The 19,009-nt window shown below is 35.0% G+C and overlaps 1 protein-coding gene across 9 annotated transcripts in view; it reads right to left on the bottom strand.

Annotated features, from left to right (window-relative positions):
* LOC118272332 (guanine nucleotide exchange factor DBS) overlaps nucleotides 1-19,009 on the bottom strand; it is a 96,119-nt gene that overhangs the window by 9,577 nt on the left and 67,533 nt on the right. For all 9 annotated transcript variants that reach the window (XR_004783357.2, XM_035588728.2, XM_035588797.2 and 6 more), the window contains exon 12: nucleotides 88-222. Coding sequence is in view for 8 of the 9 variants with exons in the window: in XM_035588728.2 (XP_035444621.1) it covers nucleotides 88-222 (135 nt within the window). In the remaining variant the exon portion in view is untranslated. The remainder of the gene's footprint in view (nucleotides 1-87; nucleotides 223-19,009) is intronic.

A 19,009-nucleotide genomic window follows, 5' to 3' on the forward strand; every position in this document is an offset into this window, starting at 1 on the left:
TATATGACTTGTTTTTTCGTCTTTGTATCATCAAAAATGTCAGTTTGCTGTCGTATTAGAGTTGAATAAGTTCAGTTAGGTACTCACAGTGAGTATGGAGCCGAGTTCCTGGACGTAGACCCTTTCAGTTTGCAGCAGCTCAGCCAGCACGTGACCTCGACGTGCCTGCCGCGCATCCGCGTCCTCTCCACCGGAACTCTCCGACCCTCCGGACGTCTCCATCTGTTGATTATCATAAAGAGTTGTAGTTTATGAGCCTTGTTTACTTTACAACCCCTCAAATTATAAAGAAGACCTAAACAAAGACATATGGAACACTGCGTAAATTTTCGATATTTGATGAAGTACTAAACATAAACCCATAAACACAAGTCACACACAAGTCAACGTAGATATAGAGTGCATGTAGATGTACTAAGTCTACTTCAGAATAAAAATGTAGATATATATCAGGTAGTGCATTTTGAATAGACAGCCCAGGAATCAACTACCAACAATAAATAAAAATATGCTTAAGTATGTTATATCCAGATCAGAAATTAGAGGATTTAATTGCAGAACTTTTATAAATAATGTCTGAATAGCAAATTATAGTATGAAACTTGTATCAAATCGACCAGCTGATCGGCAACCAGCTGGGTTTGTTGTGTAAGATATATCTTCTTCTTAATAAACAATTGTAGTACTCAGTCCTTAACGAATAGTAGCTATGTAGTATAGTAGTAACTAAATTCATTTATATGTTTCACACATATTACATTTGCCATTAGGTACAGATCATAGGGCTAATGCGACAAAGTAATAACATAAAATAAACATTCCCGTCATTACTTTAAAATCCATTATTATTTACGTAAGAAATTACTACACAACATTTATATAGGTTAACTGCGCCAAATAGTCCTACCATTACCTCTGAAAATCCCATAAAATCCACAAAAGTAAACTGACTTAAGTCTAATAACAAAGAGGTTGTTTTGTTCTAAATGTTTGTTTGTTAATACATTACATAGAAGCTTATTAATTTATTTCAGATTTAGATTGGATTTTTTGAACAAATACTATGGTACACATAAGTTTTTGTCATTTTTGAAGTTGACGTTAATAAATAAAAGTTCAAGTTGTCATTTTTCAGAAAACTGAAGTAAATCTGTAAAACGGTTGGTGTCCTTTGTCATTTAGAAATGTACAAAGAGGTATCTAGCATTATGGCCATGGCTGTCCGGGGGTGCGATGTTATTTATAATTAGGGCAAACCTATTTATATCTAGGTTTGTAATATAATATCTAAAATATTATTCAATTTACTATTGGCATACATAGATACACTTGCGATAGCTCTATTAAATACAGATTTTATTGGGCTTGTTAAACAAGATTGGTTTCTCTCAAGTAAGTATCGATAAAACGAAGAATTTCATTAAAAGTTAATTTTATGTTCATGTTCGGTTTTACTAGACGCAATAAGTAAACTTACAGGTTTGTGTGGTTCTGAAAAATCCTTAACTATTTTATATCCAGTTTTAAGCACAACGTTTAACGTATCCATACTTGACGATAACTATGTTATCACAAAAATAAACACACTTATCACTAAAAGCCAATCACTGAGGTATTAAGTCCACTGTGAAGAATATTGTAAGATAATTTCAATTTTAGTCAGTTCGTTGGAAATTGAACCCGAGCACATGGTATCTGTGTCTGTTAAACGTGTAAGAATAAGGAACTGATGGCACTGGGCCCGGGATGAGAAGGGGCCGCGGGAATACGTTGGGACCATAAAAAAAGTTGTTGCCTCCACTTTTGTGCAGCGAAACCGGCACGGTAGATGCTCTACTTTATTTATACGGCAATAAAAGGGACATCGACGGTTAGTCGTACAAAAAAGTTGTCAACTATGTAGACTCATTTAATGTTTAGGTTATTTTTTAGTTTGATGTTGCACATAAATAGATGTAAATTCATTAAGAAAGTAAATTATTAAATAGCGCTCGACATTTATAAAGATTAAGAGGTGCCATACGGAAGTTAATCTATTTGGAACTGCGGTTAAGTTGTTTACGAAATATAGAGAAGTGTATCTTTGATACAATAATACTTAACACTGTCGAAATTCACAACTTACGAAATCTAACTTTATAGAATTGTAAGGTTAACATTTTATGTTACAACTGTGACCGGTGGGTTCGCCTGCTTCGATTGCGAAAAGCCAATTATAAAATTCGTTTACGGTCTTTGTTTTGGTTATCTGTTACTTTATAATAACAATGATTGTTTCTTTGTATTAGAAACACTAAACACTCCATGAAAAGCTTCATAACTATAACGTTTTATAATCCTAACTGTATTCTGAGTTTACAATTGTAACACGTAAACTGTGACAAACAAAATATAAAAAAGGAAAATATTAGTTGCTTAAAAATCTATTTAACGAAGTAGAGCAGTGTTCGTGATGGTGGAAGTACAACGGTAATAAAGGGCGGCGTGCAGCTACGTGCGCCAGGCATCACTACGCCGAGCACGTTGTATGGCCCACCCGTCTATGTGTGAGTGCACGTCTACACGCTCTCCACTCGTGTATGTAGGCCACCACCACCTGCCAACATCTTAGTTCTAAGGGTCTCTTTCCTACACGTTTTGAACTCAATGCTATTGATCTGAAATATTTCAAGCCGAGTTCAAGTTTATTATATTCTTTTTGTCTCGTTTCTCCGAAACATCTGAGAATTCCTTTGTTTGGTGTTTGGGTCGGATGGAAGTTTGGGCACGTGCTGGTGGGAATATTGTTAGTCGGTATTCCAAAACAAAAGGATGCGGACGTGACATCGGCATCAAAATTATTAAAATCTAGTAATGGTAGTTTAAATGACTGAATGAAGTTTAAAGAAATCAAAATAAAAAATAAATGGCTGTATTTAGCTATTTTATGCCACTCTCCTTTACTATGCAGTGTATATATAGTGTCAGTTTGTTATTTTATACATATAGGTACTGAATTACTGATGTAAATCATATTATTATTTATTAGGAATTGATTTATTGGCACGTTTTATAGATTATATCTAGCTCGTTAACTATTTATTACTGTAAAGCTATAAACAAAACCACCCAAGTCACCCCTCAGAAAGAGCCAGTCGTATTTGAATGTCAGAGTCGTTAAAATATTATTTCGCGTGAAAAGTCAAGGCATTTTTAAAGCCATTATTATAAATGAAAGGTTTTGCCGTGATGGTCGGTGGTACCATGAAAACAATACAATCTAGTCTAGATATCAGCCAACGTTATTGTTTTTTAACTTGATAGTCTATAACATTTGTTCGAAAGTCGTATGCAGAACAAGAGGTGAAGGGTTACCTTGATAGCTACGCACATTTTAACCATAAAGTGCAATTTAAATAATTTCCATAACCACTGCACAAAAGGTATATTTTATTAGCACATTCCAGATTATTCACAGCTATATAACTATGTTGCATTATACAGTACAGCCATGATATCGCAAACCAGATTGGATACAGTGTAAATGAAAATATGTCGGCTTTATTAATCCATGACCCTCGACAGTAATGCACTTGAACTGATTGACCATATTATGCGTTCAATTGCCGCGCTCGTCGGCTGTGGGCTGTACTGACAGTCACTGTGATTCACTGTGGACTTTGTGAACTTATTCCATGTTACATTTAATGAATTAATATTTAATAGGTAGGTAACTAAACCAATATGAAATCATCTCTTAAGAGGAAACGAAGCAATGACGATTTAACAATGCTTTTATTACAATTATGTATTTCGCTTATGTCAATGTGAGTAATATACCCAAAGTACCTAATAGCATTAATTGTAATGCAAAAACAGGGGCCAGTAGAATATCAGCGCGTGGCTCTGCCTTGCACATGCTGAACTGGTGCCCATTCTAGCCCAGGCTTGGGACACCATGTAATTTTGTCAGTAGTATAATAGTTTTAGTACCCTTGTTTTTTGTGAGAATAATTCTCTTTCTAATTAAACTTCAGTTAAGAAAGTTCCATTGAAAAATGTAAATCTTTCAATTCTAAAGTCTAGAAAGTATTTCAGTAATTAATCACTATGGTTAATTTTACGTTCACTTAATGAATTAAGTCGATTAAAGACTATAGTTGCTTTAGCCTAAACAGACCTAGTCCTAACTTAGATCCAGTTCGTTATACATAATTTGGTACGGTGTAACCTTCTGGATTCCTCCAAATTTTAAATGCAAGCATTGAAAATCTTGATTTTCCTAATATATTCCCAGGAAGAACAGTAGCACAAGTGCGTAGTGTAACTGGAACGCTCTCCCGTTACACCGACCGTTACTGTAATCACTGTTACATGAAGCTCATATTACTTTAGAGGGAATATAATATAATAACACCTTAACTTTGACTTATATTTCGAAGAAATCGAGATATTAACTTTAGTTTGTCCGTAAAAATTCCACGATAAGATCACGTAATGTAAATGAAATCATTGTTGTTAATTGGTAGCTTCTTCTAATTGGCGCATCTTCTCTACTAGACAATACAATAATAAAAACAGCTTATATTTTGGTATAACGTCATTTATAGATATTTATAATTCGATAGAAGTCGCACGAGACAGTAAATTATGAATAAATTATCTAAATGTAGAGTAGATATTTAACGGCTGAGATATTTCTTTATCTATTTACTATTTATATAACTGCATATTGACCTCTATGCACATTTATGTCACACGTTGCCGTTTCGCAAATACGTAACTGTAAAGAAAATTATATAAAGCTCAGGTCTTACTATTTGTTTGGAGTCGGATCATTCACTTTGTTCAGAATTTCTTGATATACATGCACGTTGCTAGAATGCTGCTAGTTTTGATATCATTAATACATTACATTACAAAATATTTTGTATTTATTATTAACTGAGTGACTTATATAAGAATCATATAATACCTACATAGGTCAGTAGGAAACTAGGTTAAAGTGCAAATAATATAATCGTTAGCTAAAATCTAGTGATTGATTAAATTTATGTTCGTTCTGATCACATAATTAAATTATAATGTATGCAGTTTTTGACAACGTAATTATATATAGGTATTTAAAATTATATTTAGAAGGAAGATTTTAAATATGCTGTCGTAATTTGACGATAATTAACTTGAACTTCCAATTTATATTTAGTCTATAGCCATAAATAGTATGTAGCCGTTTTATGATCACTATTACATACTACTAAGTTATGGGCTACTAGTTGCTAACCAGTAACAATTTTATTCATTAGCTTGTGAAAACATGTAAGATACATTATCACAAACATAGATCATAGAATTTTAGCAGGTAATGAAGAAAATTATATACTCTTGAACCTATCAGTCTATCGTCACACGATGCTATCAGAGATATGAAGTGCGAGTGCTTGTTATTATAGAAAACAGGAAGGAACTTAAGCTTTGCCTTGCGGATGAGATTATTGATAAAATAAAAATGGTGTATCTAAACACGGTAGTTCATTGTGACGTATGAACTACGAGAACTATAGCTATATATCCAAGTTGGGATTTGAGTAGATTTTTTATATAATTTCTCACGAACCTTGAAGATGCGCTTAATGTTATCGACGTTAATTACATAAGAGTAGAATAATAGATGTTAATAAAACACGAATTACACAGCCACAATAACAGACAGCAGAATATGACAATTACCAGTAGGTCAACTACATTGAACCGATTAATTCTAAAATTAAGGATCATGTGCTAAATAATACAGGGATACATGGTGATCTACTACATGTTTCTACACGTGTATAGGTAAATAGACTAAATACATTAAATATTTCAAACAAGTTAGTCACGATACATTTATCATGAGGAAAACCACTCACTCCATTTAATTTCCATGATAGCTCTTCCACAACTTGAGCCCATCCCATGTGATAACTCTTGACTCTGGGCTGATGTAATGGAGACGAAGATCTGATTTCCACAGACACTGTAGGTGTGGGTGGGATCGGTCTCCTTGAGACCCCCATATCTTTTTTTGGCACTTTATTGTTCGTCACTACACTGTGTGATCGTGCTGTTGGCGCTGGTGAAGTCATTGTATCATTGCTAGTTCTTTAAAACTTATCGTGGCACAGTTGCCCCGTTCACCAACATACGAAACTAAGTTTGTGCACAAAGCATTATAAGATTTATTATTGACAAATAGCTAAGGTTCATGTCAATACAGTAATCACATCATTTAGTAATTTGCTATTTGTATAATGAGGTCGTAGTGTGAAAAGTTTCAAGCAAATGCATGGATAAGTAACTACCTATGTATATCGTGTGAAATACTACAGATAACGCCTATAGATGATAGTTTACAATTAGTATTAGGTATAGGTGGTAATACTGTGGGAGACGCATCACATATTATGGGTACTGACATATCTCTGTTAAAAAAACTTAATGGGGCTACGTATTTGCACAGAAATTAATCGTAGTTATTGATAGTCTATAGATTTTATAAAAATAACAGGTAATCTGGCCAGATGCACCTACAGCTAATTATCTGATCATCTGGAACTAAGACATTAAATGGCAATCACCACACGGATGACGAATGGTGATATCGAAACTCGGAAATGAATTCAATTGACCTGGATGATGTCTCGTTCGTACCGTTCAGTGACTATGTTTTTGTTAGTCTCGATCACGGAGCAATCAAAACAACCGGTCTCGCGGAAACGAGCAAGGAAGTGGGACAGCGTTGTAGAAACTCGAAATTTAACATGCGCACCAACACACAGACGACCTTCAGATTTGAATAAAATGAAAAGTTAATGGCCGAATCCACGAAATAAATACACTCTACTAAGGTGGTCTAGATCATGCATGTGATAAATACTAGGTCTGTAGATGTCTACTGACCTAAACAAATTTCACAGGTTAAAATAGCATTAAAACATTTTAAAGAAGAATTTATTATAAAAAATGGCATCGATTATAATATTATCGTTAGGTTAAATTAGAGTTTGAATTAATCCTATCTCAACGTGGTAGATAAAACAGACAACGAGCTTTCGGAGACCAGTTGCATCATGCAAAGCATAAATGTAAAGTATCTTTATAATTCATTTGAACTGTGACCTAAAACGTGCCACCATTACACTTTCACGGGCCAACGTTTGGAGGAGCTCTAATGTCTCGAAAGTCAAATTATGCAGGTCGCACTAAACGAGCAATAGAATACTAGTCATTTACAGAGATCAACCACAATTTTTAGGCTGATTGACGAAAGTTATAATATAGTATTGTTTAAAATTAGATGAATTAAAGATTAGAAATCTCTTCTGTTCTGATAAACATACGCACAGCATTGTGGTGTATGTAATTTATTTCTGGGCATTACTTTTGACAAGCAAAACAAATAGAGTATAAATAATGGTACCTACACAAGAATAAGTATTAATTTTCTAGACCACAAGTCATTATGCATGCACGTTGCATTCGCTCTCTTTAACGTAATCATATACTGTTTCTTGTACTGGTTTCACCTGTTTTTCCAACCCTGGAACGTAAGTGCCTATTCATTAGGTCCGTGCACATAACAAACTTTGCATCCATCTGTTGATATTAACTGGTTTTATATTTTTGTAAGTAGAACTATTAATAGTGAAAAATAAAAAGACATTGTCAAATGTATCTAGTTGGATCGTAATCAGATAACGAGAGTAGTTACTTGACTAACAGGCGACTTACGTCTCGGTAATTCCGGGTTGACATTTTGCTAGAAGAAAAAGTTCTTGTAACACAGCTTTCTACGGTCAATTGAAAATTACTAATGGACATGCATTTGTATTTAAGTCACTAATGCTAAACTTGAACACGATGCATGCATTAGTGTTGATGGTTTTGCTGTACAGTGTGCGACAATCACATCCGTTACACCCGTGGTTATACCTGGGAAGATAGACATGCAGCGAGGGAAATAGCGCCACAAAGTATGCGTCTAAAAAGTTGCGGTGCACCAACACATAGTTACAATCCCGTTACATTCGTGACAACAATGGAATTGATTCTGCTAAGATGTGCACTACACTAATAAGCTTCTGTAACGCCATAAACAGTTACACTGGGAACTCATTACAGATTCATGACCAGATTTATGTCACTCATAGCAGACAGATCAAAAGATTCACATAAACCGTCATGCATGATCGCAATAAACTCACAACGGTAAACTGACGGTATTCAATTGAACGAGCATTTAAATTGATTGAATGTGGGCCGATGATTTTTGAAACAATTTGACAATTCAATAACAATGATTTTTGTTGTGTAGATGAAAATAATTGGGAATAAAATATAGTAAAGCAAGAACAATTAATAGACAATGCCCATTCTACTATTCTTCTTAAATCCTATAAAGAATTCGTCAAAAGACGTCCAAATTAGAAGCAAGTAGTGATGTCGTAATACACAGTATGTTAAAACGTAAGCGATATTTACTGTAACCAACGATTATGTTTAAAATTGATATATGTTTAAAGTCGAAGCCCAAAAATTCGAATAAGTTTACTTTCACTTGGACCAACGAATTCCGTTACTAGCGAGAAATCGGAGGTTGCAATTAAACCACGACGAACTGAACGAGTAATTTGTGGAATTGTCGAGTTTTAAACACAGGAAACTAAAGTTTAGTAGATTACTGTCAGACATGAAAACACGTACAAAATGTAACTGTTTTCATTTTTTCAAGTTGGAAACATTCAATGGATTTTTTAGGACCTTGATTTGTGGCTTTCCTTTTTGAGTTTAGTGAAACCGTTTACTGAGTGTAGTAATATGGCCATGAATGAGTACTTAAATATTTGTAACTGAATATTAGAAGGAAGTAAAAAAAAAATACAAGAAGAAACCTACAAGCTTATAAAACGGGTAAAGATGCTTGCTAAGAAAGAATTTTTAACCACAGACCGCATCCTTGACGGCCTAGTTGAAACAAGTTGCTCGCAAGCAGACGAGAGATGGGATGGGAGGGAGGCTGAGCTTGCCTGGCTATCTCGTAAAGAGCGCCTGAAAGGGCAACGCCCGGCCATGTGTAAACAAAAACAATATTAACTCCAGAAATAGAGCTGCCGTTAATCAGGAAAGTGTAGATCATAATTTTAAACGGATACTCTAACATTAAGTACATGAATAACCATGATATTAATGATGTAACATGGTAAATCTAACATAGCTGGAATGAAACCTAAATGTATGTACTTACTTGCAACTTGGATCGCATTTAATCACGATATTACAATAAAATCAAAAGCGAATCAAATGTTTCCTTAATTTTATATGACAGTCGTATAAATATCTGCGTAAATTATACTTAACTACAAAACGTAACAAATAGTGTCAAGGCGCATCGTCTATTTATCATCATTTGTCACAGAGGAAACAATGTTATCCTGTTCACTTTAACAGTTTGTGGATTAATTAGCTACATATTTTGCTAGAACGATTGTTTATTTGGAGGATGTTACGTTCAGTTTAAGATCATTGTAACGTTGCCGAGGTCAAACACCAGTAATTATGTTTGTAATTATTTAATTGGCTATTTGATTTTGTTTACGTGAGTATGATGCGTTTGTTAAAAGAACATTGAGAATTAATACAAGACCGGTAGTGAGCACGTTATCTGCTAAGCTATGTGTTAATGATGATGCGTGTTTGTTTCTCAAACATGTATTTAGCGTCTCCGACGACGCTAAACAGATCTTTGTTTGTTGTTAGCAAGCACTTACTAACTGACAACGAATATATTTTCCACCACCTCTTTAGTACTTAGTTTTAAGTATCTATTCGGTAGGTCTAGTGATTTCCAAATTCTACTCTAATTTGATCAGTAGAAATTTTAAAGAAAGTTTCAAAATTGTCGTTAGAGATCGGCCAAGAATTAATTATAATGGTTTTATAGATCTAGAAACGTAGGCCTCGTTTCATGTTACGGTTCATTACAAATGTTCACTTTCACACACACCGACACACTGTTACCCCAAAAATTTGTTCACTATAATATAACTTTGATTGTTACAATTATTTTTTTGCACTGATTTAAAATCATTTTAACGTTGAAAATATTTTAAGGTTGTTAATGTAACACGCGTGCGGTCTGTAGCACATCCAGGAAAACTAAAGAATTTAGCATTTGATTTTAACTTTCCTCGTTCGTCATACTATTTTGATCTATTTATAAGTATTAATAAAATTATATCATGTAGCTGTATAACAATTTCATTTAACTATGATATTAACTCGCTAATTACTAATATCGTTATACTTTTCATTTGACTTAACCAAAGCCAAGGCTTTTGTATTTTTATTGTTTGATTGGAGGAGTAACAAAACACATAATTATGTACAATAATAATGACATGAATAGATGCTTTGTTACAGAAGTCGGTATAGTATTTTGGACAGACATGTGCCAATCCATTCATCTCGTTTATTCAAAATCGCGTGAGTTATCCAATACATGGAACGTGAAAGGCCAGCATATGGTAATGTGGTTATTAGAAATCAGAAAACTGCTGGCTCGTACCGTTTTGACGTGTCCCGGCACGGCACACCGGCGGAACAAGTGGTATACCACCAGAATCATCTTAGAACAAGTTTTTCGTTTTCGTTGTTTCACCAATCAGCTGTTGGGATTATTCTCGTTTTTTTTTTATTTCATTATTATTGTGATTTCACTTTTGATTTTCGCGTTGCCGTTGATGTTTCGAAATTTTCGCATAGTTTATAGTATGTATATTTAAATTAGTCACATATTTAAATAGAAATTGTTTTTCTGCTTAGCCATGGGAACCGAAATGTCAATTCTCATGATAGGTAATCTGATACCGTATGAGAAAATATGCGTAAAATTACAACAAACAATAAAAAAATTACCTTTTTGCACTTAGGGCTTAGGGCGATTATTTGAGTGCAAGTTCACATAATATAACGTATGAAGAAACTATTTGAGTGTGAAAATGATGTTATTGAATAGTATACAGTGTATTATCTTACGTTGAATCATCACGTTCAGGTATAAAAGCTTTAATAGTCTGAGTTAACTATAAAACAATTGCCTGACATGAAGTCACTAATGAAACCAATTGTCAAAACAAACAAAAGCAATCAATTGTTCTGATTGATATTTATAAGTGCTAAAATACACTCCGATTTCCGTTGAATCCCTTTTGAAGGTAACAGAAGGGCATTGCAGTAAAATATCAACTTGAATTATTCATTCATATGAATATGCAGGCAAATATGACACTAAAATATCTAGGAATTATACAAATTACTATTTGAATTTAAACTAATGACATGAAAATGATATCAGACGATACTATAGATAATTTTGGACTTACCCGATTCAAGAGTAGTTTTAATTACAGGATTGCTATAACTATCAAGAAGTAGCCACTAAACGCATTTATATGAACAAAGTTCAATTAAATAGTATGACACGAGATTACCTAGTTAATATGTAATTAGTAAAGGCGAACTAACGAGCTAGCTTCGAAAGTAATAAAACTATATCAACATTGATAATATCCTACTTGTAGAATAAGCAATCACTAATCACTTCATAATACAAATGCAGCAACATAAGTCAAATTGATATAGTAAATGAAAATATTAATGTTCACACCACTAATGAACTGTAAATATTGTGTATAGAACTGACATAATGTAGGTTACTTTTTGTGTATCAACGGTGTTACAAAATCAAATTCAGGAATAGTAAGGCAACATTCAGCTTCAATAGAAGAACGCAATAAAACATGAAGCAACGGATATGACATCAAGTTTGAGTAAGAAATGATCCATATCGTAGATGAGAACAACACACAGCAATCAACAATGTACGTAATACAAATGAAACACCTTGTCTTACGGTACTATCATCATCGTAAATCACGAGAAAGATTGAAGCGAACAGGTTCCCAGCAACATTATCGCCCAATCGATAAACAATATCATAAAAGCTTTTCCCAGGCATCATACGGGTAAAACAGCTCGTTTCACGTTTACGGTATGCGCTTTAGACAAAGCCGAAGGAACGCAAGAAAAAACCCCTCTCGAGTTTCACTTTCCTCGTGTATTGTAAAGCGCTATTGTATATGACACCACATAAAGGCAACATAAGAGACGTCTTTTTGTCAAGGGTTTCATTCACCACCTTGAAACGCATCTTCAGGAAACAGAATGTGAACTAATTTTCTACAGTATACAAGATTCACTTCGATATATCTGAGCGGTCATTTTATGGAGCATTAAGGCCATCTTCAGCATTATCATTAAATTCGAAATTGGTAGGCGTTACAAATATGGTTATACAATAATGATAAAGTATCTTGACATTATTTCCAAGATTCATGGGGCAGATAAATATGTGATTTCACAAAATATTCTAATTGGTAATAAAATTATTTTTTCTTAATATAGTAATCCAAAACTGTTGACATCCCCAGCTACAAGTTATTACTTGCAAAGATGTTTATTCCTGCATGCACATAAAACACCCCAATGTAATGGAAGTTTGTAAAAAGATGGCTTTAGGAAAAATACTAAAAATGTTGATCCCTAAATGTGTACACCGCAAACAAAATCTAGTAGTGGATATTTCTGACCTGCAATGCTATACATTTAATAAGTTTGTTGTTTAATACTTTATTATAAAGTATCAGCCGGGATCCTATCCGGGAACCGATCAAAACAGTTAACATAGGGAGTTGACAGTCGATTTAGATCACGTCTTGGGAAAAATCAAGTCTATCGAGGATATTTCTGCTAGGATTTACTTGGATAAAACAATTCTATAAACTGTATGCGAACATTCTAGATTATTTGTTATATTATAATGGAATTTGGATTGTGATTAAAACATTGCAGAAATTAATGGGAAAATTCCCATAGACTGCGGTGAGATAGTCAAAGTTTTGATTTTGCCTGACATTAATTCAATTATAAGCAGGTATGATGAATTTTGAAATATACCATAATCACCATTATTTACGCCTGACTTTTATTTCTTAAAAGGTAATCAAAATATAGAATCATACGGCATTCTTTGAAAATTTCTGTTGTAAATCTCGTTGTGAACTTGCTCGTTGTGAACTTCTGATGTGCCTACAAAATTAATTACATAGGGAAGAACGCGGTTGCAGGAATACAGTTGTGTTTATAGCTGTACAGAAACGAAAACTAAATAATAGGGAGTGGTGTGGAATGAGCACATATCCGCAAACTACGTTTATTAGTCCTACGCAGAACATGCCGTGGCTACTGCCAAACAAAGCCTTCTTGTTCTTGAGAATTGCAAATCAAATCTCAAATACACCAACCATGTTTATAGTGTAATCTAGACCACAAAACTATCCATAGATATCTACATACTACAGATAAGTTGTGAGACAGCCTGCTAAAGTTCCACCGCCATTAATGTCTCATCATACTTCGAGTTACAGGCGATTTGCCTCAATAGTTTTTCTCAATGTTAAGTACATTAACTTGTGGATGTGGATATGAAAGTAGGTTATCATATAAGCTTTGTACATAGCCAGTTTTATATGTCAATAGTTATAGTTTACCCATTACACTGGAACCTTTCGAAATGGGAATTGTGAATGTTATAATTACTTTGTTTAAAAATTCACACGGCTTGAAAGGTCGACGGACCTTGAAGACTGTTAACAAATATTTGTCCATTTCAAAAAGAGATAACGATGCTTCAAGTTGAGTTTAGCAGTCAAATGAGTTACCTTTCTTCCTGCTATGATTATAATACCTATCAACTGCAAAGCAGTACAATAGCTATGATAGAATGTTCAAGTTAAATAAAATATTTCTAATGTTTCTAGTTCTATACATTATTATTTTAATGGAATCAAAATGAACATTTCATGCATTTATGACGTTCACAGTAAATCATAATACCTTTTCACTACACACGCAAACGTAGTTCGGATTGCAGTAAGAGCAATCACATTCAGCGCATTCGCTCCAGAATATTTCGCCGTTGCAGCCCAGGCGGCCGCCTGTTTCCACGTCCACCCACGTCGACCGCTTCATCAGGATAATCGCCTGGTTCACAACACTGAACTGAACTGATAAAACGTTCTAAAGCACTCGCTCCCTTTGAAAACAAGTCAACATCACCAAATGATGTAATTTATGTAGGCGTCCTAATTCATCACTTAGCACTGGATGGTCACTGACACTTAAGAAATTCAATAAATTCACAGTTAATCACTATTCTAAAAGATTATCACCCCACTATTAGTGTTCATTCAAAAAAAAATTTAATCGTCAAAAATTCACATGAGCAGTGGTAAGGTTACGCGAGCGTGGCGGCAAGACCGCCGCGCTACGGCTCATCGGGCAGACTACTACGCGCTCAAAACCCACCGCGCCTGGCACTCTCCTCCGACGGAGAAGTCCTCCGTAAGCGCAAATAACAAAAGTTTGGAAAAATACTAAAAAAGGTAATAAGGATAAATAAATTTAAATAACTTTGGAACGTGTTTAAATTGAATAACTATCCGAAATATTACGAAATTAAAAAGATTATAGATAGGGATCACTTATAAATCTTATTAGTTGCACATGTTGGTATTAGGTAAAATATAGCAATCAATGCAAACCTAGTAAACATATAGAAATTTTCATTATAACTGTTTTTATATTTTATTTTATTTGTAGGCAGCACAGCACAGCACGTAACACACACGGACTGCGGGCAAGAATTGCTCGTAATTCCAAAACAATGATTGGATTACACCCTCGTCACGTCGATGATGAAACTGAATAATCGAGGCAAACCGATGAGCGTAGTAAATAATTGTCATTCAATTTGACGTGAGGCTTTGTTGACAAATATCTAACGCAAACATGCATTCTTCGCTTCAGTTTCATGCAAATAAATCACCGACAGGTAGCACTTTCCAGTTCAATTTTACTTTATTTAAAATTTATGCGATTGCTAACGAAACGAACAATCCTCATGTCCTAACTAAAGTTCGCACGAATTGCAAACAGAATGGGTTTCCCACGAATTAAAATGCTTAGAACTGATATAAATGAGGTAATACGATTAATTAACAAAAGCAGTTGAGTAATTTAATGCATTATTGCTAACACACCGTGTACTCTGTACAATTGAGTGGTAATAATTGTGTCAGATCATAGGTTGAGTTACACAATACCGTTGTTTTCTACATGAAAACGTATAATAATCATAAAAGTTGTAGAGATGAGTGATAAATTGACACATAATTATCCCAAAAAACTGAACAATAAATCCCATTCGGATAAGATTTAATTTAGTAAGCTAAGAACAACTCAATCATTTTTTAGCCTGTAAAGTTAGCGTGGCATCTTCTGATTAAAATGATTTGCTATAGCTAAACTACCATTTTGCTTGTACCTGGTGTGTAATTAGAGTAAGAAATAGCAATTTGGTTTCGTTTGGCTGGTTCCAAGTTCAATGATTTAATATTTTCTAAATGTCACGGTCATAACTCCGCAATACCAACACTTCAAGTATCAAAGTGGCTGCTAGTGAATGACCTTCGGTTTGTAATGATTCTGCTGTTGGGACACTCGCCCCAGGTTACATGTTTTAATTAAAAGTTACCTTTTCTCATTTAAAATCTGTCCGACGGGTTTGGCTTAGGTAAGAACCAACAACTGGCGAAATGTTAATTTTATATGAGACACAATTAACAAAAATTGCAACGTAAGAAGTTTGGCAATAGTCACCGCATGAACATTTGTAAAAAAAAAAAATATAGACGGACCGAAAGAACTCCAAGGGTTACCAAATTCATTAAATCAATCAAATGTCTAGACGTGTGAGAATTCTATCAACGATCCCGTTCCGTGTCACCAGCTTCCGATGTGTACGTGATTCGGATATTTTCGGAAACTGGAGCACAAACGTATTGCAATTTATATGTATTTGAAAGTAAGTGGCAAAGACTTTCCTTTGGTGTCTCAACACAGTCATATAACAATGTATAGCAGTATGCGGCAATGAAAGCTCGTTAATTGACAAAGCCTGCTTGCTTCTAAATATAGCGGTGTGATCAGAAAACCCTTGTAAATTACCGGTTGCGCTAGCGCATAATCCGCTCTACCGTTGCGCCAGCGGCTGTTTGCCATGCCCATATTTGTATAAACCAAATGCGAGTGTAAAGTAAATAATAATTTGCCATGTGGTAAATAGACACGAAGACCTATTGCTTTGAAAGGTTGTAGTGATCATATACCTACACGGCCTCCTAAAAAAATATAATTAAAAGTTTACTGTTTAAAAAAATCACGACTAGGAACAATTGTTGTGGGTTAGTAGCACTCGGATATACGCGAGCAAGTATTAATACGATGGGATGATTTGCAGAAATCGAAATCAATTTTTTTGTTAAGAGGTGCGAAGTCATCGTTTTTGTAGGTGCTGCTGTCTACGGCATTGAACTTCAAATTCTTGTTGTCGATCCAGGCGCAGACATGATCGGTTTGGCAATTAGAAATCGTGATCTATGCGATGATTGATACTATTTTGATTGCAACAAGCAGCTTTGAATGTCTTGCATCTCGATTTCCCCGACGTATTCCAGTCAATTTGTAGCACTGAGTAGGAATAAAAATGTTAATTTTCTCATTACTATTAATTTATAAGTGACACACGTGCAAAATAGATGTTAAATGCGAAAGTACGGGACAAGTTTAATGGTTTTCTTAATGTTACCTTCTCTAGTTTGAATAATTTTCCCCTTTTAAAGAGTTAAATTAGATATCTACCGCTAATGAGTTCCTGCAAAAACAGCGTCTGTGAATGGCCGATGTGGGTGGAATGAAGGAGAACGTGGCCTGCCGACTGACTAACATACAAAACATAATAACGGGCGTCCAAGTTCTTATATCGTTTATCATTGTTACACAAAAGTACAAGTATGTTGCTTATTGACACTGTTCTTATCATATCACTTGTGTTAAGTAATGGTAACGTCGTTTAGTCCCATTTTGACCTAGTTGCATTGCATTTTCCGGGTTTAGGAATTTGTTAGCTTTTCAAGTGGTTAACCAGAGAAAAACAATGCATAGAAACAATACAGACTCGTCAAAATAACTAGCATATGTCTCATAGTTAAAATTATATTGTGTTAGCTAGTTAGTTGATCAGACAAAGTCAAGATACTTACTGATTACTCACAAAACAAATTCTTTGTTCTGAGACCAGTACCCCAAACCTTAATATTAATGAATTAGCTGTTAATAAATAAAACATCAAATCGCTGTTACAAAAGCAGTCTTTTTAACTGACCAAAGCTAAACAAGCTAAATACGGTCATAAGTGGGCGAACGGCATTTAGGCTACACGCAATCATACTTGGAGATTTTGCGGATGACTTGAAGCATTTTATATTACAAAATTGGAAATACAAGATTGTTAAAGTAGATGTAGAGGTTTGGAAATGTTAGTAGATATGATTCTTAAATTGTGCCTTGGTATGTCGTGGTATACAGACGATCAAACCAAAATAATAGTACTAACGCTACCTAGAACGACATACGTAACTGCAGATAACACAATAGAAATAAACAGTTCTTACCCAGTGACGTATTGGAAAAATCTATCTTCACATGTAAGGTTTCTGTATTGTGTAATTTCACATTGACAGTATAGAAACTGTACCATAAATATAATGGGGTTCTGGGCCTCAATTGTTTTGCTTTTAGTCTGGGAAGTGATAGGTTTCCCACATCGAATTCAAGCTCATGTTCAGAGTGCACTTGCACAACGGAATATAATAGATCACTCATAAATCGACCAGGGTTTAACAAAGCGACGGAAGAGGGACAAAAACAAAGACAATGCTATATGCATTAGCTAGTGGCAGGAAACAGGTGTGCCCGAAAGAAACATGGTTCATTCTACATTGTGCTGCTGGGTATACTGGGTATGGAAAGGCTTCAACAAAAACTGCAATGGTAATTTAAATGTGTAATTCACGTATTGTTATATTTTACGATTATTCATTTGTGTGCAGATGAGTAATAAATTGATATAATTAAATTCTGAAAGTAAGCAAGACAAAGGGTAAAGGTAATCAAGCAAGACAAAAGTCTATTTTGTTAATTGTAATCTGTTTCAGTAACAGTTCTAAGTTTCATTAACAAAGACGCACGATCTTGGACGTTTAACGTGTTTATCTTCTAGATTCCAAACAAAAAGTAATAATTACTTGTGGTTGACATTTGAAATGGAGTGGTAATACCTTATAGCGACATGTTACATTACCGATTTACCTTCGTCAAAACCAGATTACCAATACCGTACCTCCGTGCAAAACCAGTTTACCTTTACCATACCTCAGTGAAGAACCAAACAATTACCTTTGTTTTGACTTTCTATGTTAATGAGAAACAGTGAAGCAAGTCGCCTTGAAAAAGACGTTTGGATACGTTGCGTTTTTGACTTTCTCTGTTATCAAGAAACCAGGAAGCAAGTCGCCTTGAAAAAGACGTTTGTTTACGTTTTGACTTCTGCACAGAAACACGTCTTGAGAAAGACGGTTGTTAACGTTTTTGACTTCCGCACAGAAACACGTCTTGAGAAAGACGGTTGTTCACGTTTTTGACCACTGCACAGAAACACGTCTTGAGAAAGACGGTTGTTTACGTTTTTGACTTCTGTACAGAAACGCGTCTTGAAAAAGACGTTTGTATAAGTTTCTATTGACGGCTGTTGGAACCAAGACATGCAGAAGCACGGCATGGCACAAGCGACACACAACACACGCAGCAAGCAAGCAGAAGCTGAGCACGAGGAACACGGAGTCACGAAGACACGGCGATCAGCGAGATAGCACGAGCGGAGAGGCGTCTGCACACGTCGACGGCACCGGAGCGAAAGGGACGCGGCGCGGGGAGCGCGCCTTTTTAAAGCGGCGGCGCGGCCACGCGACGCGAG

This window comes from Spodoptera frugiperda, chromosome 15, assembly GCF_023101765.2.
Source record: "Spodoptera frugiperda isolate SF20-4 chromosome 15, AGI-APGP_CSIRO_Sfru_2.0, whole genome shotgun sequence".
Lineage (NCBI taxonomy): Eukaryota > Metazoa > Arthropoda > Insecta > Lepidoptera > Noctuidae > Spodoptera > Spodoptera frugiperda.